The sequence below is a fragment of the Neoarius graeffei genome, chromosome 1 (genome assembly GCF_027579695.1).
Source record: "Neoarius graeffei isolate fNeoGra1 chromosome 1, fNeoGra1.pri, whole genome shotgun sequence".
In the NCBI taxonomy this organism is placed as follows: Eukaryota; Metazoa; Chordata; class Actinopteri; order Siluriformes; family Ariidae; genus Neoarius; species Neoarius graeffei.
In genome coordinates this window covers 55,972,953-55,997,778 of record NC_083569.1, presented here as the reverse complement: position 1 = coordinate 55,997,778, position 24,826 = coordinate 55,972,953, and the positions used below count along the sequence as shown (strand labels likewise).

The following is a 24,826-nucleotide window of genomic DNA, read 5'->3' as shown; positions in this document are numbered from 1 at the left end:
ATTTATGTAATACATTTATGTAATATTGGATCATTTTCCTCAATAAATAAATGACCAAGTATAATATTTTTGTCTAATTTGTTTAACTGGGTTCTCTTTATCTACTTTTAGGACTTGTGTGAAAATCTGATGATGTTTTAGGTCATATTTATGCAGAAATATAGAAAATTCTAAAGGGTTCACAAACTTTCAAGCACCACTGTAGTTCAGTGTTTCGCAAAGTGTGGTCCGTGGACCACTGGTGGTCCGCGAGGTGATCTACAAATGTAGTCAGCGTTTTCAAGATAAGCTAGCATATGCTTTGTAACATTATTAGAAAGTTAAATTTATCCAATCTTGTTTTTAACGGCAATCAAACGGGCCTATAATTTCATCATTATTATTAAAAAAGCGTTCTGCATCTGAATTTGCACCACATAAAACTTGTAGTGTGCACGTGCTCTTATTCCACCTCTCGTCTCTAGGCAACAGTCACCTCACAAATCTCTGCCTCACAGGCAAACAGGCAGGCAGACCTGAAAACAAGCAAACGAAAATTCTGAACATATATAATAGGCTAATCCTAACTAGCTCATGTTCGTGGCGATTTTTTAAATTTACTGAAAGTGAAACAACAAGGATGGAGAAGTGACGGACAGGTTCAGTTAAGAGGAAAAAACCTGACACTACCGACACAAGCATCAATAAGGAGAAAATGCAAAGAAAAGAAGATTCAGTTATCACTGAGTCCCCAACACAGAAAGAACAAGAAAAACAAGCTCAGCAGACTAAACCAACGGCAAAGGTGAAAAGAAAATACCACAATGAATATCTAAAGTTGGGATTTTTCTGGACTGGGGATTCTGAAGATCCCAATCCCCACTGTGTCCTGTGCTATGAGATTTTAGCCAACGAGGCAATGAAGCCAGCAAAACTCAAGCGCCACATTGAGACGAAACACAAAGAATGCCTTGGCAAACTTTTGCCTTTAAAAACCACGGAGGATATGGAATGGATAGGCCTTTAATGTATTTAGTTAACCATAATTTTTTTCAATTAAAAACACCTAATAGTACACATCTCTGTATGGTCTGTGTGCGTGTGTGTGTTGTGTGGGGCGGGGGGGCGGGTGTTGACAGGTGGTCCCTGAAATTTTTTTTGGGGACAAAGTGGTCCTTGGTCTGAAAAAGTTTGAGAAACACTGGCATAGTTAGTCTCTGCATCACACAAGACGCACCTGCATTTACCAGCAATGTTAACTTTCCGGTAATATTCGCCCACAGTGGTGTCCGTTTCTTTATCTTTATAAACGACTTTTAACGGTTTTGAACACCATTCCCAATTCCATTTCACTCTGCACCCACTATCAACTTCCTTTGCTCGGTTTTCTTTTCAATTAATAATTTTTGCCATTGTTCAAAATATTCGCTTTCTAACTTCGAAATGCGGTTACCACATTGAAAACAAGCAAGAACGAGCTACAATATATTCACATTGCCGATTGGCTACATTACTAACCCTTGACACGTTTTCTTCCAATCACGAACCTCATTACACATGAATAATCGGAGTCAAGGTCAGTCTGTAAAACACGGAATGGGACATGGAATCGGATGCAAAATAGCAAATATTATGTTTGCACATTTACCGCAAGTCAACACCTCTCCCGATTTGAGTATTTTGGCATTTCACAAAATTTTCAAAATGTACACAAATCCGCAAATTTTCGCGGATCCACAACCAAATAGCATGCCTGGAACTTGAATGCAATCTTTTGGGCTGTCAAGATTCATGGTTTTGCTGGTGATCTGCATAACTTTTGCAAATTATGCTCAAGGAATGCAATAAATTAATTCTTTCATCGACGGTATCTACTTTCCTGGTAAGCTGAATAATTTATGTTGTGATTTGTTAGATATGGCTTACCGTCCATCTGTCCAAAAGAACGGGTGGCAAAGAGTCTCCTCTACTTTAGGTCTGTCCTTTGGATCATGACTGATCATCCACTCCACCAAGTCCTTTGCCATTTCATCCTCCAGGTGTTCCAAAGAGTACTTCCCACGAAGAATATTCACCTCACACCAGACACCTTTGCCAAACGGATGATGTCCAATGGAGAGGATGTAATACACCAACATTCCTGCAACCTAAGAGTTTTCAAACCAAAAATGATTCTTGGGTTTTAATTTTAACATTTATTATGGATTCTGCTTGATATCCAAAACCTGAATGTCAGAACTCCTCTTGTAGCCATGGTTACTGTCCTCATCAAGCGTTTCGCTGGCTTTCCAGCACTTTGTCCCAGCAGGATTAGTGTGGCAAGTCGTCTCCCCCAACTTCAGTTTTCGACTTATGCCAAAATCAGCCAATCTCGCCTTTCCAGTTATATCTGTTAAATAAGAATAATAAATAATAAAAAAAAAATGGGTTAAAGGGCCACTGAAGTATGCACCAGTTATAAAATAATTAGACAGGCCTGATAATTAAATAATGATTCCTACCAATCAGAACATTTTGAGGTTTCATGTCTCGATGAAGCACAATGGTATCTTGGCTATGAAGAACTTGTAGGCTACGGAGTACTCCTTTTACAATTTTCTTCAGGACCTGTAGCTGCAGAGAACGGTCTTCTGGCAAACGGTTTAGGATGTACTCCTCCAGTGTGTATTCACAAAGTTGAAGGACAAGATACCCAAATTTGTCATCTTCTGCAAAGTCCACATATCGCACAATCCAAGGATTGTCGAGCTCAGGAAGCCGTAGAAATTCCTCTTCATTTTTGAGGTCTTGATAATTGGACTTTAACATTCGTTTGACAGCTACCTCAGTGCCGTCATCTCTCAGTCCAAGAAAAACCTGTGTTCCATCACTTCCTTTAGCTATCTCAAATTCAGGGATATCACCAATTGTGAGATTCCTCAGGCGATAAACCTTACTTGCTTCCATGCTAACAAGTTTCTCTAGCTTGGGCTTCCAGCGTTGGCTGATTGAATGCCATTTTCTTGGCACTGATGAATCCTCAGTATGTGCTGCAAATGGATGCACAGTGGAGTTTGACTCCTCAACTGAAGTCTTTTCAGTACCTGAATCAAGTTTTGATTTTTGTACAGCATCTTCTTTTGAGCTTGTCTCTTGCTGCATGCCTTTCCTCTTTTTTTTCTTCTTTTTCTTCTTTGATGATGTGCTGTCTGCTACATCACCTAAGCTTGAACTTTGGGGAAATCTGAGATTTGTGTCCAGTTTTCGCAGTTCATCTTTAACAACATTATTTGTTCTGATGTCTACAGCAAAAAGAACCCTATCTGGCACTGAGGTTAATCCACGCGAATGAATGTGCTCTGGGACAAATTCATACAGGGCAGCAAACAAACGGTAAACAAGAATGCTGACATTAGTTGAGTAGTTAGGATCAGTGAGAGGCATAAGTGCATTGCAAAACTCTTCAAGAACAACAGAGTTAATATCATCAGCTGTAGGTTTTCGCTTAGAGAACTTGTCCATACTCACACAAAGAATACTGAGTATTTGGAGATTTAACACATTTCCCTGCACTGTATTAGTGAGCAGTAAACCTGGGATCAGAATGGGTACGAGCTCATTAAATATCTGAGGGGATATTTCTCTCATCATGCAAATTACAGCATTTAGGCTGTTCAGTGCCATCCTCCTATATTCATGAGGAATTCTGGGAAAGCGTTTGATAAATCCCTGGATGTAGGTGTCCGTTTTCTTGGAGTCTTTCAACCACTTTATGCTACTTTGTTGATATTGTTCTGCTGATCTGCTCATAACATTAAAGTATCTTTCAAAAAGTGCAAGAAGGGTAAAAGGATGTTCCTCAAGAAAATGTTCCCTACAGAAGTTAAAAACCTCTGGCTGAGTTTTTTTGGGAACCATAGTAGTAAAATTGAAAAACATTCTGCATTTCTCTACAGCTTCATTTCCTGCAGGTAATTTATTCATAAGAGTCTCTACTTTTTTATCAAGATCAGGAATTATCCTATAATTTCTTTCGGGGTCAGCACCAGCTTCTATAAGTGTTTTGAATATGTCCACTCTGTTGTTCCTGGCAGCAAACTGTAATGGTGTCATTATTTGCTGACGATGACCATTTGGATTAGCTTTTGCAGCTATTAATCTTCTCACAACATTCAGTGGAACTCCTGCTGTATTTGCAGCGTAGTGGAGAGATGTTAGGCATTTTGTGGACAGTATGTTGGGATCTGCATTTTCTCTAAGTAGAAAGTTACAAATCTTTTCATTCCCACATACAGCTGCTGCTGTCAGCAGGGTAACGTCATCATTCCAGATTGCAGAAGAATACAGTCCATTAATATTGATTCCTTTAACTAGTTTCTTCAGTTTGTTTGATTTGTTGTCAACAATGCATTGTATTAATGGATTTGTTTTCCTTGGCTCCAATTCAACAGGAACCGGAACAGTAATGGGAAATGGTACAGGTATTTGGAATGCCATTGGTTCTCTCAACAGGACATTTGACAAATTGCGATGGCCTGGGTTATCACTTCAGCTTTGTCACTTCACATCCATACATTTTACTTTCAAGAAAAATCTGCATGCTACTGTAAAAGACACAGAAATAGACCATGATTAGTTCACAAGCTGACATCATACCACAGAATTTATAGATTGAGATATACACTTACTTACAGAGTGCAATTACTGGACACATTATTACAATTCTCTTTGTTTTTAATCCAATTTCCTAGCTTACGAAATGATTTCCAATTGAAAACCTTTCTAAAAGGAAAACTATTTGTTGTAGTGTTCTTCCTAAAACCTTTACAAATTGTCCTGAGGAGACAAACTGAAAATCTAAGGGTAGTATCTCACTGGGCTGCGACAGCCTGCGACAAGTTGGAGACACAACAACTGCAATAAAATATGCAAATTTTCACTTGGAATCACACTGAATTGATATTCGCATATTTTATAGCAATTGTTGTGTCTCCAACTAGTCGCAGGCTGTCGCAGCCCAGTGAGATACACTCACACTTCCTGTCTCACGGAAACTGACTTGAGAAAAAACTGACTTGACAGCTTTGCGACACCAGCGACGCATTTGCGGCTATTTTGAGAGAAATTTTGTCGCACGAATTTTTTGAACATGTTCAAAATTTCAGCGACGAAGGAGCGACACTTTGCGACTCGTGCGAGGAAACTGAGAAGCCCCGCGAATGTTTCAACACACTTTTGAAACTCTCTCGTGAATGATGTTCGCAATTTGTTGCAAGCTGTCGCAGCCCAGTGAGAGACTAGCTTAGGTGGTAAAAAAAGAACATGTATTGGTACAAACTGCAAGTGATTTAAATTTAAATTATTTGGTTTATTAGTTCGGGAATTGCTCATCGTTTTATCACCATGTATGGAAAATTTTTCACCTCTAAGGACCTGGTGTTTCGTGTGTATTTTGTATATGCTGAATTTGACACTGCATTAAAGCACCGTCTTTTCAAATATCTCCATTCAGCTGAAGCTATGAAGGACAAAAACCACCAGAAAGTATTATAAACTTATGATCAAGCATAATGAGACTGTTTGTTTACCGTTATGCCATGGTGTAAATAATGCCTTACCCATAAAGTTTGATTTTGACCAGGGTCTGTGTGGCAGAATTACTCTCAGAATAGAGACCGAGCTCGCCGCTGATCATTCATAGAAGTTTAATGTGGTTAACAAGCATCACATTATAGGCCGACTTCCATTTGATCATAACTAATAGTAGAGACTTGTGCAGGTCTGAGCTCAGCCTTTATCTGATTGGGAGATAGAAGTTAGTCAAGTCAAGTTTATTTGTATAGCGCTTTTAACAATAAACATTGTCACAAAGCAGCTTTACACAATTTGAACGACTTAAAACATGAGCTAATTTTAATCTCTAATCTATCCCCAATGAGCAAGCCTGTGGCGACGGTGGCAAGGAAAGACTCCCTCAGACGACATGAGGAAGAAACCTCGAGAGGAACCAGACTCAAAAGGGGACCCATCCTCATTTGGGCAACAGCAGACAGCATGACTATAATATTAACAGCTTTAACAAGAAGTCAGTTTCATTGATGTTATAAACTCTTCATTGATGGAAACTTGAGTGCAAAACTGTTCATGACAACTGCAGTCCTAAAGTTAGCAAGTCAACTGTAGTCCTCAGCCGTAAAAGCATTACTGTAGGAGTCCAGAGCATCTTCCAAGTGCGACGTTCAACTGTCCTCATGGGGCCGTCCTCCACAGGAGCGATGTGATGAGACTCCGACCAGACACAGGGCATCAGGATGGATCAGGCAGGTCTGAGGAGCAGAAGCGGTCAGCATCTCGATCCCAGGACCAACATGTAACTCAGAGGGACATATTGGGGGGGGGGGGGGGGGGGGGACACAGGTTGTTAGGTATGCCCAATGTCACCTGAATAAGTAGGAACAGTATACATATTGCACTGAGTACAAGCAGGGACTCCGGCAACTAACTGACAGCATAACTAAAAGGGGAGAGCCAGAAGGTAACACAGGCATGAGGGAGCCCCGGGACATAAAGCAGCCAGCCACTACACCGTCAACAAACTCGAGTGAGCAAGCGAGTGGGGGACTGACAGCATCCATGCATCCCAGTTTACCAAAACACCATGTCTGAGGACCCTCCAGATCTACACCTTTACCTCAAACACCATTAACAAAAGGCTTGACTAAACAGATGTTTTCAGCCTAGACTTAAACACAGACTGTATCTGAGTCCCGAACACTACTTGGAAGGCTGTTCCATAACTGTGGGGCTTTGTAAGAAAAGGCTCCGCACCCTGATGTAGCCTTCACTATATGAGGTACCAGCAGATAGCCTGCACCTTTTGATCTAAGTAGGCGTGGCGGGTCATAGAGGACCAGAAGTTCACTCAGGTACTGTGGTGCGAGACCATTTAGTGCTTTAAAGGTCAATAGTAGTACTTTATAATCAATACGAAATTTGATTGGGAGCCAATGCAATGTGGATAAGACAGGGGTGATGTGGTCATATTTTCTAGTTCTAGTAAGGACTCTTGCTGCTGCATTTTGAACTAACTGGAGCTTGTTTATGCACTTATTGGAACATCCAGACAGTAAGGCATTACAATAATCCAACCTGGAGGTAACGAAGCATGAACTAGTTTTTCTGCATTGTGTAGTGACATTAAATTTCTTATCTTAGCAATATTTCTGAGATGAAAGAAAGCTATCCGGGTAATGTTATCAATGTGAGTTTCGAATGAAAGACTGGGGTCAGTAATCACCCCGAGGTCTTTTACTGCTGCACGTGAAGAAACAGAAAGGCCATCCAGAGTTACTGTGTAATCAGAAAACTTACTTCTAGCTGCATGTGGTCCTAGTACTGTACAAGCACTTCAGTCTTGTCAGAGTTAAGCAGAAGGAAATTAATAAGCATCCAGTGTCTAATGTCCTTTAAACATTCCTCATTTCTATTAAGCTGGTGTCTTTCATCAGGTTTTGCAGAAACATACAATTGTGTGTCATCAGCATAACAGTGGAAACTAATACAATGTTTACGAATAATATCACCCAGAGGTAACATATATAAAGAAAAAAAAAAGCAGTGGACCCAAGATAGAGCCTTGTGGAACACCAAACTTTACCTCAGTACGTCTAGAAATATCACCATTTATATCAACATAGGGGAGAGCGGGGTAAGATGAGCCAGGGGGTAAGATGAGCCACCCCCTGTTTCTAAGAAACAGTAAACAAATGTGACCATGTGACCACATTCAAAGGGGGCCGGGACCATTTACTTACACTTGTGGAGAGGAGCACCACATGTCAAACTAGGTGAGGGACATATTTATAAAAATGTGTTTTTGTGCTTTCTAAGTCAATTCCATGTTTGTCCACAGTGAAGATGATTTAGAGAAGACAAAAGTAGAATAATATTTAGACACATTAGGGTTAAGTTAGTGGCTTTCTAAGCTATGATATGAATGCTAATAAAAATAATTTTGATTAGCCTAATCCCCTTTATTAGCATTTTTCTACAAAATGGTGGCCATGGGGTAAGATGAGCCATTAGATGTGGGGCAAGTTGAGCCACTGGCTCAACTTACCTCATTGGTGGCTGAGCTTACCCAATATGGATGACACTTAAGTTTTCACATTTACTGGTCATATATGACAACAACATATATATATATATATATATATATATATATATATATATGAATGACATCAGATGAGGAAGACCAGTTGTTAGATGTGGGGGATTATGTTGTGGCAAAATACACGGGGAAGAAGAAAGTGCATTTCTTCATTGGCCAGATAATCAAATTGGATGTCTTCGAAATAGAGGCAAGATTTCTCAAAAGAAGCCGGTCATGCCATGGCTCTGCAAGAAAGCCAACCTTTGTCTTCAAAGAGAAAGATGAGGCTGTCCTGTCAAGACAGGATATTGTGAAAAAATTGCCCCGCCCCTTTACTGTTGGGGGGACAGCACGGAGGGAGAGGCAAATGGTGTTCCCTTGCCATTTGAACGCTTGGAACATTGAATAATGATGAAATGATTGAATGATTGATGGAATGATTGCTGCATGTTTTAGCAATGTTTTAACCTACTGAAAGAAATAAGATTTTTTTGGCACTGTTCTACTGTTTTAGTAATTTCTATAATATAGTATATCTCTCATTCCCTCTCTAACCATCCCTCTTTCTATCTATCTACGCATCTCTCTCTCTCTATCCATCTATCTATCCCTCCCTATCTATCCCTATCTATCCCTCGTTCTATCATCTCTCTCTTCATCTCCCCTTCTCTATGCAACAGCCCTATCCCCCACTTGATTGACTTGATTCATTTATTGCATTTCTAATAATAAAAAAGTTGTTTACTTTGTTAACCTAACATGTTTTGTGTTGGCTCAATTTACCCCACACAGTGGCTCATCTTACCCCGGTGCATGGGGTAAGTTCAGCCACTTGACATTTTTTTTTCAAGAGGTAATATCACTCTAACCATAAGAGTTTATCAATTATGTTTTGCTCAGATAGTAACAGTACACTTTGAAATTTGGTATGGTGTGTAGACTGGAAGCAAAAATGGCTTTAACATGTAGTTATGATGAAAAATGTAAAAAGTGGCTCATCTTACCCCACTCTCCCCTACTGATAGCGATTAGTTAAATAAGACCTGAGCCAGGAGAGGGCCGTTCCCTTAACTCCCACAACATTTTCTAGTCTATCCAGAAGAATGGAATGATCAATGGTATCAAATGCTGCACTAAGGTCAAGCAACACAAGTAGTGAGACACAGCCCTGATCAGATGCCAACAGTAGATCGTTTACTACTTTAACCAAAGCTGTCTCTGTGCTATGATTAGGTCTAAATCCTGACTGATACATTTCATGGATGTTATTCCTATGTAAATATGAGCACAACTGCTGTGCCACAGCTTTTTCAAGGATCTTGGAGATAAAGGGGAGGTTTGATATTGGCTGATAATTGGACAGCTGACAGGGATCAAGGTCAGGTTTTTTAATCAGGGGTTTGATAACTGCTAGTTTAAAGGATTTGGGTACATAGCCAATCGTAAGAGAAGAATTTATTATTTTTAGAAGCAGTTCAATTACTTCAGGTATTATCTGTTTGAATAGACGTGTAGGTAAGGGATCTAGTACGCAAGTTGAGGCTTTTGATGCCGAGATTAATGAAAGTAATTCAGTTTCTTTTAGGGGAGTAAAACATTCTAATTGATGATCTGATACAGTTATATTGTTAACTACAGGGTCACTTGTGGGTGGCACGGTGGTGTAGTGGTTAGCGCTGTCACCTCACAGCAAGAAGGTCCGGGTTCGAGCCCCGTGGCAGGCGAGGGCCTTTCTGTGCAGAGTTTGCATGTTCTCCCCGTGTCCGCGTGGGTTTCCTCCGGGTGCTCCGATTTCCCCCACAGTCCAAAGACATGCAAGTTAGGTTAACTGGTGACTCTAAAAAATTGTCCGTAGGTGTGAATGTGAGTGTGAATGATTGTCTGTGTCTATGTGTCAGCCCTGTGATGACCTGGCGACTTGTCCAGGGTGTACCCCGCCTTTCGCCCGTAGTCAGCTGGGATAGGCTCCAGCTTGCCTGCAACCCTGTAGAACAGGATAAAGCGGCTAGAGATAATGAGAAGAGAGATGAGACATGGTCACTTGCATTGTCTGACCTTAAATTAGTAGTTTGAATTTTTTGTCAGATATTCTCAATTTTGTCATTAAAAAAAAAAAATCATGAAATCGTTGCTACTACAGGTATGCATGTGTCTATAGTGGACTTATTCCTGGTTAATTTTGCTACAGTATTAAATAGGAATCTAGGATTATTTTTGTTATCTTCTATTAGGGAGGAGAGATATGTTGATCTCGCAGCACAGAGCTTTTCTAAACTTCAGGAAGCTCTCCTTCCACGCTAATTTGAACACTACCAATTTTGCTTGACGCCATTTATGTTCCAATTTCCGAGTGGTCTGTTTTAATGTGCGAGTGTCATCATTATACCAGGGTGCTCATTTTTTGTCTCTGACTATTTTCCTTTTAAGAGGAGCTACATTATCTAAGGTATGGCGGAATGTTGACTCTAAGCATTCAGTTGCCTGATCAAGTTCTTTGGGGGCTGACAGTGACCCAATCAAAGTTGCTAACTCTGGGAGATCATTTATAAAGCTCTGTGCAGTAGTTGATGCGAATGTACGTTTAATACAGTAGCGTGGTGAGGTGCATATATTATTACTCAGACATAGTTTGAATGAGATGAGATAATGATCTGAGATAACTTCAGACTGTGGAAGTATGACTATATTGTCTGTTTAAACCGAATGTTAGTATAAGATCGAGGGTGTGACCACCATTATGGGTCGGTCCTATGACATTCTGATTAATCCCTACTGAATCTAAAATGGACACAAATGCTGTTCTTAAAGGGTCTTCTGGGTTATCGACGTGAATATTAAAATCTCCGACAACTAAAGCTTTGTCTAAGGAAATCAGGGATGTGATTGGCCAAGGACAAAAAAAGCAGGAAAATATATAGACCCATAATGCGACACGGCAGCAGTGTGGTGTGGTATGGCGCGGCAACAGTGCAGCCACTACACACAGTAACCTCATTTTGACACTTTTAATGAAAAGTGCAATACGCAAACATTTAGTGCCAATTTTCATCATTGGAAAACAATTATTTTGAGGGCAAACAACCTCAAACATCAAACAATAGGTGCAGATATTAGAACAGGTGATGAGCACACACTCACTGTCATTTTTTTCAAAATATGCACAATAACAATGTCAGTAAGTGTAGTATAAAGTCAAGAAGTGTAACAAAGTACAAAGTCAGGAAGTGTAACATGGACATACAAGTGAAAAAACACTAAACTCCCTCATCAACAGCTTTAATGTCAGGGCTATTCACTGCAAGTCTGGCCATAAGTCCAAAGTATGCTGGAAAAGATATAATAAAATAAATTATACAATTATGACACAATCCCTGCATATTTTAGCCAATAAACACAAACTGCAGTACACATGAACGTGGTCTATCACCAGTATACGGACATTGTTATTATGCAGCATGTATGATAATGTGCTATGCAGCCAAGATGGACTATAATAATAGTTCAAGTTTTTCATCAGCATCAATGTTGATGTTGATATTATGTTGCCTACACTGTTATGTTATTATGAACCACATTGAACATTCTGTAATTAAGCAATATAACAAGGGTGGGAGTGTGGCTGTTCCTGCATATCCTCACAGGTGTGGTTTAGCTGCAGGCATGAAGCCGGGGCTGAGAGTAATCAATGAGTATTGCTATCTTGGCAAGGCATTCCAATCATCTCTACCAACTCAACTACAGAACAGGGTATACTGTACAGCAATCCTTAAATTAAATTTAATACCTTTTTTTTTTACTACCTTTAGATTTTTACACCATCATGACAGAGTTGCAAGTGTTAATCAGCGACCTTTTGTAATGTGTACACAGATTAACATATATGCTATACATACTAGTGTTTCAAATGACAAACAACCAGTGAATTGCTATGACGTCGGCATCAAACTGTTGAGACCTCAGGTTTGAGACGATAATCTTGATAGGCTAAAGCCCACCATTTAAACGAACTGATGCGAATTGTAGCAGACAGAATTTCAATCAAATTAGGACACCTCATAGTCAAAAAAAAAATACCTCTACAACCAAATTTAACACTTAATTGCCTTGTTCACTTAACATTCACTTAACGCTAACATTCTAAAACCTTAGTAACATTAGGAAGCCATCTCATGCGAACGGCTAGGCAATTGCTAGGCAAAGAATTTTGTTAGCTGTGGCAAATCATGTTGAATGCTGACACGCGAAACTTTCCTTTCCCAAAAACAAAAAAATGCCTTTTTCCAACTATACAAGTAAATCATCTAAACACTTTCAAGAGGAGAAATGTTTACTCACCGATACCTGCAGTTTTAATTTTTTTTTCAACCTAGCCTGGTAGCTACACATTGACTAACCTGGCTAGTACCATAACTGGCTAACTAAGAAACATTTGACTAACGTTAGCATTAATACCACCGTGGCAAATCTTGGACATTGAGATCAGTGAAAAACTATTAGATAATAGGCATGCAAACAAATACATGAAAACAATATTAGCATAGGCCTACCTGAATCATCCAAATGTCGATCCTATTGACAACTGAAGACATCGAAGACACTGGTATGCTACGTCACACACGAGAGTAGGGTGACGGCTGCATCCATTCCAACAACAAACTGACTACTAACGCGCGTGCGTCTTACATTACTTGACTCGGGTCACATAAAGGTTACTCTCGCGTTATGCATAATGGGCTTTTTTTTATTATTATTGGTACCGCTTAACCTAGGGTAGGTTATTATGCGCACGCGTGGCTCATTGGAGTTGCCTATGGGTAATGTGGTCCTACCCCTCCCAAAAAAAAAAAACGAATTTGCATGATTCACGAGGGTCGCATTTTTATGCCTGAAAATCCGGAAAAATCCGGAAGAATCACATCCTCGGGAAATAACCAGATCTGAGGTAAAATCTGCAAATTCAGAAAGAAACTCAGAATATGGCCCTGGGGGCCGGTAAATAATAAGTAATGGAATTAACTGGGTAGACCTATTTTTCGAGGCTACATACATTATGAGTATGAAGAACTTCAAATGTATTAAATTTATAACCAGGTTTTTGTGTTACACCTAGATAATCATTATAAATAACCGCGATGCCTCCTCCTCTGCCAGTTAGACGAGGCTGGTGTATATAACTGTATCCAGGAGGACTCGCTTCATTTAATGCTATATATTCATTTGGCTTAATCCATGTTTCAGTTAAACAAAGTAGATTAAACTCCTGATCAGTAATGAGTTCATTAACCATTAGCGCTTTAGATGCAAGAGATCTAATATTTAATAGCCCTACCTTTAGATTAAAGGTGCTGGCAGCAGCTGTACAGTCAGTATGATCTAATTTTATATTGATTAGGTTACTGGAACAAACTCTCTGAATATTTCTACCTTTTTGTTTAGCTGGGGGAACAGACACGGTCTTGATGTAGTGGACCAAGTGACGACTTTGTGCAGCTAGCAGACAGTCGGTTTAGCCTGTTCGTCTGCTCCCTGGCCTTGGCTCTGGATTGTCAGAAATTAACTAGGCCTGTTCTGAGACTATGACCTATGCTGCAGGAAATGAGAGCAGCACCTTCCCAAGTGGGATGAATACCGTCCTGCCCTAACAGGCCAGCAGTGCCCTCAAAATTAGCCCAATTACCTATAAAGCCCACACTGTTTTCAGAGCACCATCTGGACAACCAGCAGTTCAGTGACCATACAGTGGGGCAAAAAAAGTATTTAGTCAGCCACCAATTGTGCAAGTTCTCCCACTTAAAAAGATGAGAGAGGCCTGTAATTTTCATCATAGGTACACTTCAACTATGAGAGACAGAATGGGGGGAAAGAATCCAGGAAATCACATTGTAGGATTTTTAATGAATTAATTGGTAAATTCCTCGGTAAAATAAGTATTTGGTCACCTACAAACAAGCAAGATTTCTGGCTCTCACAGACCTGTAACTACTTCTTTAAGAGGCTCCTCTGTCCTCCACTCGTTACCTGTATTAATGGCACCTGTTTGAACTCGTTATCAGTATAAAAGACACCTGTCCACAACCTCAAACAGTCACACTCCAAACTCCACTATGGCCAAGACCAAAGAGCTGTCAAAGGACACCAGAAACAAAATTGTAGACCTGCGCTGGGAAGACTGAATCTGCAATAGGTAAGCAGCTTGGTGTGAAGAAATCAACTGTGGGAGCAATTATTAGAAAATGGAAGACATACAAGACCACTGATAATCTCCCTTGATCTGGGGCTCCACGCAAGATCTCACCCCGTGGGGTCAAAATGATCACAAGAACGGTGAGCAAAAATCCCAGAACCACACAGGGGGACCTAGTGAATGACCTGCAGAGAGCTGGGACCAAAGTAACAAAGACTACCATCAGTAACACACTACGCCGCCAGGGACTCAAATCCTGCAGTGCCAGACGTGTCCCCCTGCTTAAGCCAGTACATGTCCAGGCCCGTCTGAAGTTTGCTAGAGAGCATTTGGATGATCCAGAAGAGGATTGGGAGAATGTCATATGGTCAGATGAAACCAAAATAGAACTTTTTGGTAAAAACTCAACTTGTCGTGTTTGGAGGAGAAAGAATGCTGAGTTGCATCCAAAGAATACCATACCTACTGTGAAGCATGGGGGTGGAAACATCACGCTTTGGGGCTGTTTTTCTGCAAAGGGACCAGGACGACTGATCCGTGTAAAGGAAAGAATGAATGGGGCCATGTATCGTGAGATTTTGAGTGAAAACCTCCTTCCATCAGCAAGGGCATTGAAGATGAAACGTGGCTGGGTCTTTCAGCATGACAATGATCCCAAACACACCGCCCGGGCAACGAAGGAGTGGCTTCGTAAGAAGCATTTCAAGGTCCTGGAGTGGCCTAGCCAGTCTCCAGATCTCAACCCCATAGAAAATCTTTGGAGGGAGTTGAAAGTCCGTGTTGCCCAGCGACAGCCCCAAAACATCACTGCTCTAGAGGAGATCTTCATGGAGGAATGGGCCAAAATACCAACAACAGTGTGTGAAAACCTTGTGAAGACTTACAGAAAACGTCTGACCTCTGTCATTGCCAACAAAGAGTATATAAAGTATTGAGAAACTTTTGTTATTGACCAAATACTTATTTTCCACCATAATTTGCAAATAAATTCTTTAAAAATCAGACAATGTGATTTTCTGGATTTTTTTTCTCATTTTGTCTCTCATAGTTGAGGTATACTTATGATGAAAATTACAGGCCTCTCTCATCTTTTTAAGTGGGAGAACTTGCACAATTGGTGACTGACTAAGTACTTTTTTGCCCCACTGTAGCCTGCTGTAAGCTACATCGTCATGCCGCATTGGGATGGGGCCAGAGCGTACTACAGCATCGGACATTGCCTTCGCTAATTTAAACACCTCTACAAAGTTACTCTTAGTAACCTCAGACTGACGAAAGCGTATATCATTAGCTCCTGCATGGATAACTATCTTTGAGAACCTGTGCTTGCCTAGGACCCTAAGATTACCTGCTCTGTCTGGCGCCCTGGCTCCCGGTATACACCTGACTAAAGCTGCTGGTGCCCCAAAGGCTGAGCTAATTTCACATGCCGTATGATAGAGTCCCCTATAACCAGAGCTCTTTCAGGTTTCTCAGTGGGTGCATCACTAAGGAGAGCAAACCTGTTCGACACGTGACGTGGAGAGGAGTGGTGCTCCCGTGGGCGAGCCTCAGCGGTAGCTCTGGCTCTACACTTATGCCTCCGAGCAGTCACCCATTCGCCCCGCTGTAAGGGCTCTAATGCTGGAGCTGGGGGATTACTAACTCCACCTAGGGCATCCAGACTTTCCCCTACAGAAACTACACTGTTCTCACGCTCACTGACCTTCTCTAAAGCCTGGATACGCGCTTCTACCACTGTAATCTTCTATGTCAGAAAGCTAACTAATCTGCACTTATCACAAATAAAGCTATCGCTAGCGACAGAAGAAGAATGACTAAACATCCTGCACTCAGCACACTGAACAGGCCGAAGGTGTGCCATGATGAAAGGATTCACATACCTTAATCGAAGATCTGTTGATATTAAAGCAGATCCGATGTGGATAGCCTCCGCTTGTGGTCTTTACGCAGGAGGAGAAAAAAAAGAAAAAGAAAGCTTCCGGTCTCGGCGTTCTTCCGAAAAAAAGAAAAAAAGCGGAAAAAAGAAAGCGAAAGTGGAAAGTACAAAAAGGAAAGCAACAGTACAATAAAAATGAAGATGATACTGGAAAATTATTTGTAGAATTTTTTTTTTTAAAAAAGACTAGCAATTAACGCCAACACTCGCGGAAAAAAAAAGGACTCGTCGCAAACAACTCAGGAACCAGGAAATGCCTGAACAAATGTATAAATGCACATGCTACAGTACAGAAATAAAAAAAAAATAGTCCACTCAGAAGTAAATTGACACCAAGATTCGAACCCATGTTCATTTTGGAACATGGGTTCGTTCCTTTCCTGGACAGCGCTCTAGACCAGTGTTTCTCAACCAGTGGGCTGAAAATTTTTCTTCAAGTTGAAGCTAATTTTTACTTGTCCTAAGGTACAATTGCTGGGTCGCATCCGATGTCACATCCGCCTCATTAAGCTACGGTCAGACTACAGCTCGCGATAGGTTCTTGATGAGAATGAGGCATTTTGGTGGCAATGCATCATGATATACATGTGAGCTAAAAGTTATGGTCACACAGTAGGTGAACACTTGACTGTCACGCCTTTGCGCGCTTGAGTCTGGTGCAGCTCGAGCAACCGCGCTCGCTCACGGAACATGCTGTGTGCACACTTGGGACCCAGTCATTATGGGAAACACCTGATGCCGATTTGAGCACAATCAGCACATACAAATACGGACGCTGTTTACACAGAGATTTTGAAGTAATTATCATTATCACGGTCACGTTCGTTTCTAGCCATGTTTAACACCACTTAAATACTCTGCTTTATGATTCTGCTTTGCTTTCATTTGTGTTTTGTTTCTGTAAATATCACACCTGTTCATAAACACTTTCACTTCACTCCGGCTACCCCGTCTATCTTGTATCTTGATCCCCAGATCTTCAAGCAGAGATGAGAATGGGTCCTGATGAAAAAAGCAGAAAATCTGTAAAATGTCCCGAGGGCGTCAAAGGCGCCTGAAGTAATAAGGGGGGTCCAGGGGGGACACCCCCTGGGAAATTTTTTTCAAAATGAGACCTTACCCTATTTCCTGCAATCTGAGCTGTAGTTAATTAAAACACCTGATGCCTATTTTCATACTTATTGAAATAAAAACACTATTATATAGAACAATATGCATCAAAATCAATGTGTATTGTATTAATTCAAAATAATATCTACATGAAGGGGACTGGTTATTACTCTGTCAACATCACTTGTTTTTCTAAAAAATGTCCATTAAAATTCATAGTTATTTGCAGTTCCATTAATAATTAAAATTCATATATTCAATATATTGAATTAAAAAAAAAAACATTCATATCTTATGGAGACTGACCTTTTCCCTAATGTCCACATTACTTGTATATGATTTTTTCATAATGTCTATTTAAACTTTAAAAAGTTATACAATTATCAACACTGTCAGCTATAATTCAAATTATCATATATTCAATGTATTGAATCAAACAAATGCATATTTTATGGGGACTGTCTATCTTATTGTCCACATCTTCAAAAGGAAAATGTCTATTTACATTTTTTACAGTTAAAAGTTATTTACAGTTCCCAGTTATTTTTGAAACAAATTTATCATTTAGACTACTTCAGCTTCTTGGCCAAAGCCAAAAGCTCATCAGTCCTCTCTTTTTTCCTTGTTCTTTCATTAGCCAGCTCCTCCTGTGTTTTTACATGCTCTAACCTGGCTCTCTTCTGCTCTCACACTCCTCTCTTGCTTTCCTTTTGCTTTGCTAAACTTGTCTTTTATACCAGCATCAATTTCACGTACCTTCGCTTCATCTCGCTTGTCAATAGTATTCGGCATCTTGAGAAAACACGCCGATTAGAGGAGCGTATTTTTGATATGCAGCTCACAAACGTGTAAGTTTTGATAAAAGAAAGCGGATGTGGGTGTCTTTGTAAAAACTGTTTTGATCGGCCATTATGGTCTCGACATCGATGTTTTGACCAATAACAATGTAGATAACACGAATTTTACATCACATTAAACAAGACTAAAGATGGCGATTTACAAATAATGTGTAAACATCGTTGGAGTTAATTAAGTTTGAACAGCATGAAGGAACATACCCCAACCCCCTGAAATTAATTTTTAAAAAATTCTCAACGGATTTGGCATAATATAAAAAGGTCGTTTTTTACTCAGAAAAAGCAGAAATCCGCCGAAAAGCGGAAAACTCTCATCCCTGTTTAAGCCAGCGACATATAAAAAGTTGTACGCGTCCATGCTCTTCCAGGTTTCCACCTGTTTGTCCATGTAGAACGATGTCTGCAGCACCAGGTAGTTTGAGATATTGGGGAACTCAATGGATGGATAATTTTCCAACTTGTAGGAAAAATCCCTTCTTTATTAAATGTGTAAGCATCCATCCCATTGAGTAGTTTTTACATCCACTTCTTTTGAATGTACTTCTCGGTTTGAATAACTTGCTTGTCTGCTGTACACAAATATGGCAATAAGTTCTTGCATTAATGGACCAGACTCCACTTCTGGATCATTAATCCCTTCTGAGTGAGAATGCCCTGCATGCATGGTTTTATTTTGGCTTATGGAACATCCATACAGTTAAATACAATACCTACAATTAAAAACAGTGCCACTTGCTTTTATTATTACAAGAATGATTATAGTTACACAATTAAAAACAGTGCCACTTGCTTTTATTATTACAAGAATGATTATAGTTACTATATGACTATAGCTACAACTGGAACGTGCTGATTTAGGTTAGCGTTTGTAATTATTGTACCATTCACTATTAGATAAACCCCGGTAGATGGCTGTACTTTGGCGCATAGGGGGTAACAATAACATTTTTAAGAAAATTGTTTAACTCAAACAACTCGGATGCACCGGCATTAGGAATACTGTCCAAGCCAGCACTGAACCCAGATGCGGTTCCCACAATTTTTGGCCAAAAGCGGACAAGACAAACGAAACAACACGGTCAGTAGCCCGCAAAAGAGAAGTTCAAAGGGTAAGAAAACACTTTTTAATGCCTTCCCTAACTTTTTTATTAAGCGTGATGTTATTTCGAGTTCCTTTGGGCATCAACGTAATTGCTGATGCAGCTAAGCGGCTTGATGTTTGTTGGGTGTCCTGGTTTGATTCAATGTCAGAAAAACCTCGGTAATGACTAAAACAACTCTATAAATATTGTTCACTTGTGTGTAACTAATTGATATGGTAATGCTTGTTTTTCATGATCATCATCATCGCTATTCGTGTCATTGTCTGAAATACTCAAGTGAAGAAATGTCACTGGCGCTATGGTCCATTTTGTCAAATGTGGCTGTGTATTGCAAGTGACGTCACACTTTACGGAAACCATTTGGAGTTCTTTTAGGTATACAGGAACTTGTTTGTGGAATAGCCAGCCTCGATCACTGCAGTCTAGTCAAACACGTGATAATTTTAAGAAACAGGTGAAACAGTTTTTATGGAGTAAATTCCAAACCCAGTTTTATGATGTGTATATAACTAATTTTTAATCATTTTGGTGCCATTTCCATAATCTAGTTGTCTCATCTCATCATCTCTAGCCGCTTTATCCTTCTACAGGGTCGCAGGCAAGCTGGAGCCTATCCCAGCTGACTACGGGCGAAAGGCGGGGTACACCCTGGACAAGTCGCCAGGTCATCACAGGGCTGACACATAGACACAGACAACCATTCACACTCACATTCACACCTACGGTCAATTTAGAGTCACCAGTTAACCTAACCTGCATGTCTTTGGACTGTGGGGGAAACCGGAGCACCCGGAGGAAACCCACGTGGACACGGGGAGAACATGCAAACTCCACACAGAAAGGCCCTCGCCGGCCCCGGGGCTCGAACCCAGGACCTTCTTGCTGTGAGGCAACAGCGCTAACCACTACACCACCGTGCCGCCCTAATCTAGTTGTACTCTGATAATTACAATTCGCATTTTATTTTTGGGTTATGACTATCATTGTTTATACAATTTTGTCAATTTATTATTGTCTCTTATATTTTATTGTTTCCTGTTGTCATCAAGAGGACCACATTGGAAATAAGTGTATTTTATACTTTGTGTTATCCTCGGTGCTCTTTATACTGTATCTTTTACATGTACAAATTTTACCAAATAAATCCATACCATACCAGCAGCTCAGGTGTTTCTGGCAATATTTCTGCCTTTTTCTGTACAAGTGCATCCTCCTGTAATGTTCACATGAATCCTGTATAGTAAAGCAGTGTTTGTTTACCCTCTTTCTGCATTGCCGTGGGGGTTGGACTGCCTACTACGGTAATTACGGTAGGCTAGCCTGGGGACGTCTTGATGAGAAAGTTTTTCATGAAGGAGTCCAGAGCATGCTAAGCATGCTAATAGAAGAAAGAAGAAACCTTTATTTGTCACATGCGCACTTCAAGCACAGTGAAATTCATCCTCTGCATTTAACCCATCTGAAGCAGTGACCAGAGCAGTGGGCAGCCACACGCAGCGTCCGGGGAGCAGTCAGGGGTTAAGTACCTTGCTCAAGGGCACCTCAGCCCAAGGGTGCCCCACATCAACCTAACAGCATGTCTTTGGACTGTGGGGGAAACCGGAGCACCCGGAGGAAACCCATGCAGACACAGGGAGAACATGCAAACTCCACACAGAAAGGCCCCCGCCGGCAGCTGGGTTCAAACCTGGAACCTTCTTGCTGTGAGGCGACCGTGCTAACCACTACACCACTGTGCCGCCCAGTATAACAGTTTCAGCAGTGTTTTACAGGTAAAGAGTTCAGGTTTGTCCATAAGTCAGGGTTGCAGCTCATTAATACACTATTTCAGATGTATAGTGAATAAAAAACAAGCAAACAAAAACATGATGTCACTTTAGTAGGCCTTTCGCGTTGCCTCTTCAGTACTGAAGTATAGAGGATGTGCAGTCACGTGACCCGTCCGTGTATACTCCGCCATATTGGATGGCTTCAGGATTGTTTACCTTGCGCGAGCGTAATGGATCCAGGGAGTAATCCCCAAGAAAATTCGGAAAATACCCCATCTACATCGCGCGATAACTTGTCTAAGTTTGTTCAGCATCTTGAAGGTGACGTGAGGCAGCGTTACATGGAAAAGTGTTCCAGGTTGGGGACTGCAGATCCGTACAACTTGCCGCAATCCTTGTTCAGGGAAATTCGGAGCTGCGGTGCCGGCGATTTGCCCGATCTGGGCTACTACGACATTTACAATTTTCTTGTTAATCGTGAATCGTGTTACACTGGCAAAGCCCTCAAAGCTTACAAGAGCCTGGAAGCTTATAAATATTTTGTTGCGGGATGGGTATCCCAACTATACCTCTGGAAGGTTCCGAAGAAGAATGTCTACTTGATAACCTCACGGGTAAGTGGCATTAAGACGTTTATCATAAAGAGAACATGCAGGACGTTTTATCGTAAGAATGTTCGAAATCTAAACTCAGTTCCAGATAATGACAGGGTTGTAAATATGTATGTTTTTGTGTGAAAAAAAAATATCACAAATCACCGCTATCTTTATCTGTGCAGAATTATTATTCAGTATCAGATATAAATGTATAGGGGTCACAGATATGTCCAGCTTCTATATTCAAACAAATTAAAAAAATATTTTCTTGCACCTCTATGTGCCTAAAATAACATACATATTCTTTTTCAGTACTTTACACAATCTGATAGGAAGAACTTTATAAACAAGTTATGCATTTGTATACATATTTTATTAAGAACATTAATATTACACGTCCATGTGAAAACCAGTTATGAGCAATTCCAGCGTTATGGACGTGACACTTGAACTCAAAATGGCAACAAATGACCCAGTGCATGTTTTATTGTCTCCCAGTATTTAAACAGGTGTTGCATATTTTAAGGCTGTACCATACTGGAGAAGTGATAGAACAAGAACAATTCCCATAGTACATCTAGGGCATGCCAGAAAACGCCAATAAAAGATGCGTTATGGATGTGACAGAAAAAGTATCACTTTTCTTGGGTGACTGTACATTTTTACCAAACTCTGTGAAATTGTAAACCTAATGTCGAAATGGAGATATCCATTTGATAGAGGGGTCCAAGGTGAATATTAAAAAAATCTTTGTTTAAAATATTTTGTATTTCATGCAGAGTTTCGGAAGGAAAAGTCAGCGTTATGGATGTGACGAAATTCCGTTACGGATGTGACGCGTCTGAAATAGACATGGCGTATGTTTAGAAAATCAGCAATTTACCCACCATAACCCTTTGAAAAACTCTCTAAATATCAGCTAAAACTATCAAAGTTCTTAAATAATATTTAGGATGGCTATTGTTTTGCTGTTTTGTGGATTTTTGCATACATTTCTGTGGCTTGTGGCAATAATATAGAATTGTACATGATCAAAGTTGATTTTAGCTTGGGGTTTACATTATAAGAAAGAAAGACTGACAGTGACATATTAGGTTGGTTACAAATTGGTTCAACTTAATCACATCTGTAAAATACAGGCCTAGGTGATATCTCTGGGAGTGGTTTTGATGTATTACATGTTGCTTTATTTTTGCATGGTGAGGTTGACATTTACATGGAATTGCCCTTATATTTTTTTGATCACAACTTGGTGATAGGTGGTGCAGTATACTACAATTATACAGCAAGTTCTAACTAACATTTTGAAAAGACCCCAATGGTCCAATAAAGTGTGCAGTGACTAAAAACAGTGTCTCTCCTCGTCTGCGGGGAATCTATAAAATGACAGGCCCTCCTTTTGGCACAACCAAATGCTGAACAAGATATAACCATTCTCGAAAGATCTACTCCCACACACTTGATAATCAGAACGGGTTCGTCTAAGTTCTATGCAGTGTTGCCAGATTGGGCGGTTTCCCGCCTAGTTGGGGGGTTTTTAGTGCATTTTGGCGGGTTTTGAACATATTTGGGGCCGGAAAACGTCAGCAGTATCTGGCAACACTGGTTCTATGCGCGGCCATGCCGTCCAAGATGGCAGATAAACAAATATCACGTGACGTCACGTGCACGCTCTCTATACACTCAGCCTTGCGCCCAAATGACGTCATGCATCGCCCTTCCAACAGACAACATGGCAGCCTCCTGGTGGCATTACAGCAGTGATACAAAAACGCTCACAACTTTCTTATAAATGGTCAAACATGCCTGAAACTTTTCTTACAGGCTCTTAATATTACAAGCTACCAATCCATGCATGTATTTACTTTGCATTTTCTATTCCTTTAACAGTAACAAAACATATATATTGGCCTCTGCTATTAATTTTTCTTACCATTAGGGGCCGCTAGCGTGCACTGTGTTAAAAAAAGCTTTGAGTCATGAATCTTTATTCGACTCATTTGGATTCGGAGCTTCACTGGTTCAGAAATCTTCATTGCAGCTTCACCAGTAAGCATTCATAATAACTTAGAAACAGTATGTTTCGATTATTAAATGAAAACATATTTAGTAGACCATTTTCCCAGCTGTAAATTATTTTCCAGTTTCTTTATTACTTGACTACACTGAACAAGAAACTTCAAGATTTTTTTTTTTTTAGTTGTCGGAGTGTTGCTTTTATCTTTAAAACAACACCATCTTGTCTGTGATTAGTAGCTGTAATTCAGGTCTGGTAGGTGTAGCACTGCAGGGTGGATTCACTAGAGTACATCCTGTCTGTGTTACAAGCAGGCTGTCAAAAGATGATAGCCTGCTTGTAACGGAAGCAGTCGATTTACATTTAATCAGTGGCTTGTTGTAAATAACTTGTGCACAAAATATATGAGAAAACCACACCATCAAAGGTAATAATAAAAGGAGTGAGAATGAATCAGTAGAAGTGAGTTTGTTTTATCTCCAGCTGTCGGTTTCCAACAACTTGGAGAGAAAAGTAACATTTTCACAAGATTTTCAGATCTGAGTTTCATTTGATAGCAAACATCATAAACGGATATAAAAAAACATTATATCCGTTTTATATAAAATAATTAGGACAGGCGAAAATAGTTGTTTGTGTGGGCTCGCTCCCTAATATAAACTAAATGTTCATTATTTTGTTTGGTGTCGAACATAAAAACGGAACAGATTTAATTATCAGAGTATTTATAATAAGCGTACTTACTTATTTTTCGGTGTGTCAGTGTGTTGGGTGATTCAAAAGAAAAGTATCGCTGAAGGTAGAATTCCAAACTAACTACCTCCAGTTCTCTTCAGAAAAGAGGAAACGACACAGGCAGGTCTGGGCAAAGTTTAGACTACACCCTTCCAGCGTCAGGCACAGAAAGCGCGCGAAAAATGTGCTGCAGGAGCCATGTACTGCATGATTCAGATCTTTCAATTTTTTTTTTTATCTCCTCAAGTGAATCTACACTCGGGAACCGTAAGAAAGTGTGAGAAGATCCGTGTGACCGATAACGGGTGTGTCGGGAAGAATACGTCGACACATTTTGTGTGTGTATGACTGGCAATTACCTTTTTTCATGTTTTTTTTTTTAATTTTATTTTTTTTAAACACAAGG

The 24,826-nt window shown here is 40.2% G+C and overlaps 1 protein-coding gene and 1 pseudogene across 8 annotated transcripts in view; both read right to left on the bottom strand.

The window, feature by feature from the left end:
* The window catches only part of LOC132894887 (uncharacterized), a 39,332-nt gene extending 14,788 nt beyond the window's left edge, over positions 1–24,544 (bottom strand). For 3 of the 8 annotated variants that reach the window (XR_009655690.1, XM_060935023.1, XM_060935044.1), the window contains exons 1-4: positions 24,430–24,544; positions 2,481–4,562; positions 2,205–2,368; positions 1,906–2,126 (exon numbers count right to left, since the gene is read on the bottom strand). Coding sequence is in view for 7 of the 8 variants with exons in the window: in XM_060935023.1 (XP_060791006.1) it covers positions 1,906–2,126; positions 2,205–2,368; positions 2,481–4,455 (2,360 nt within the window). In the remaining variant the exon portion in view is untranslated. Of the gene's footprint in view, positions 1–184; positions 516–1,905; positions 2,127–2,204; positions 2,369–2,480; positions 4,563–16,177; positions 16,290–17,146; positions 17,236–24,429 lie in introns of those variants that run through there. The other 5 variants (XM_060935032.1, XM_060935029.1, XM_060935036.1 and 2 more) reach the window with 5 other exon arrangements.
* On the bottom strand, positions 11,365–16,168 carry LOC132885053 (uncharacterized; annotated as a pseudogene).
* Positions 24,545–24,826: the final 282 nt, after the last annotated feature.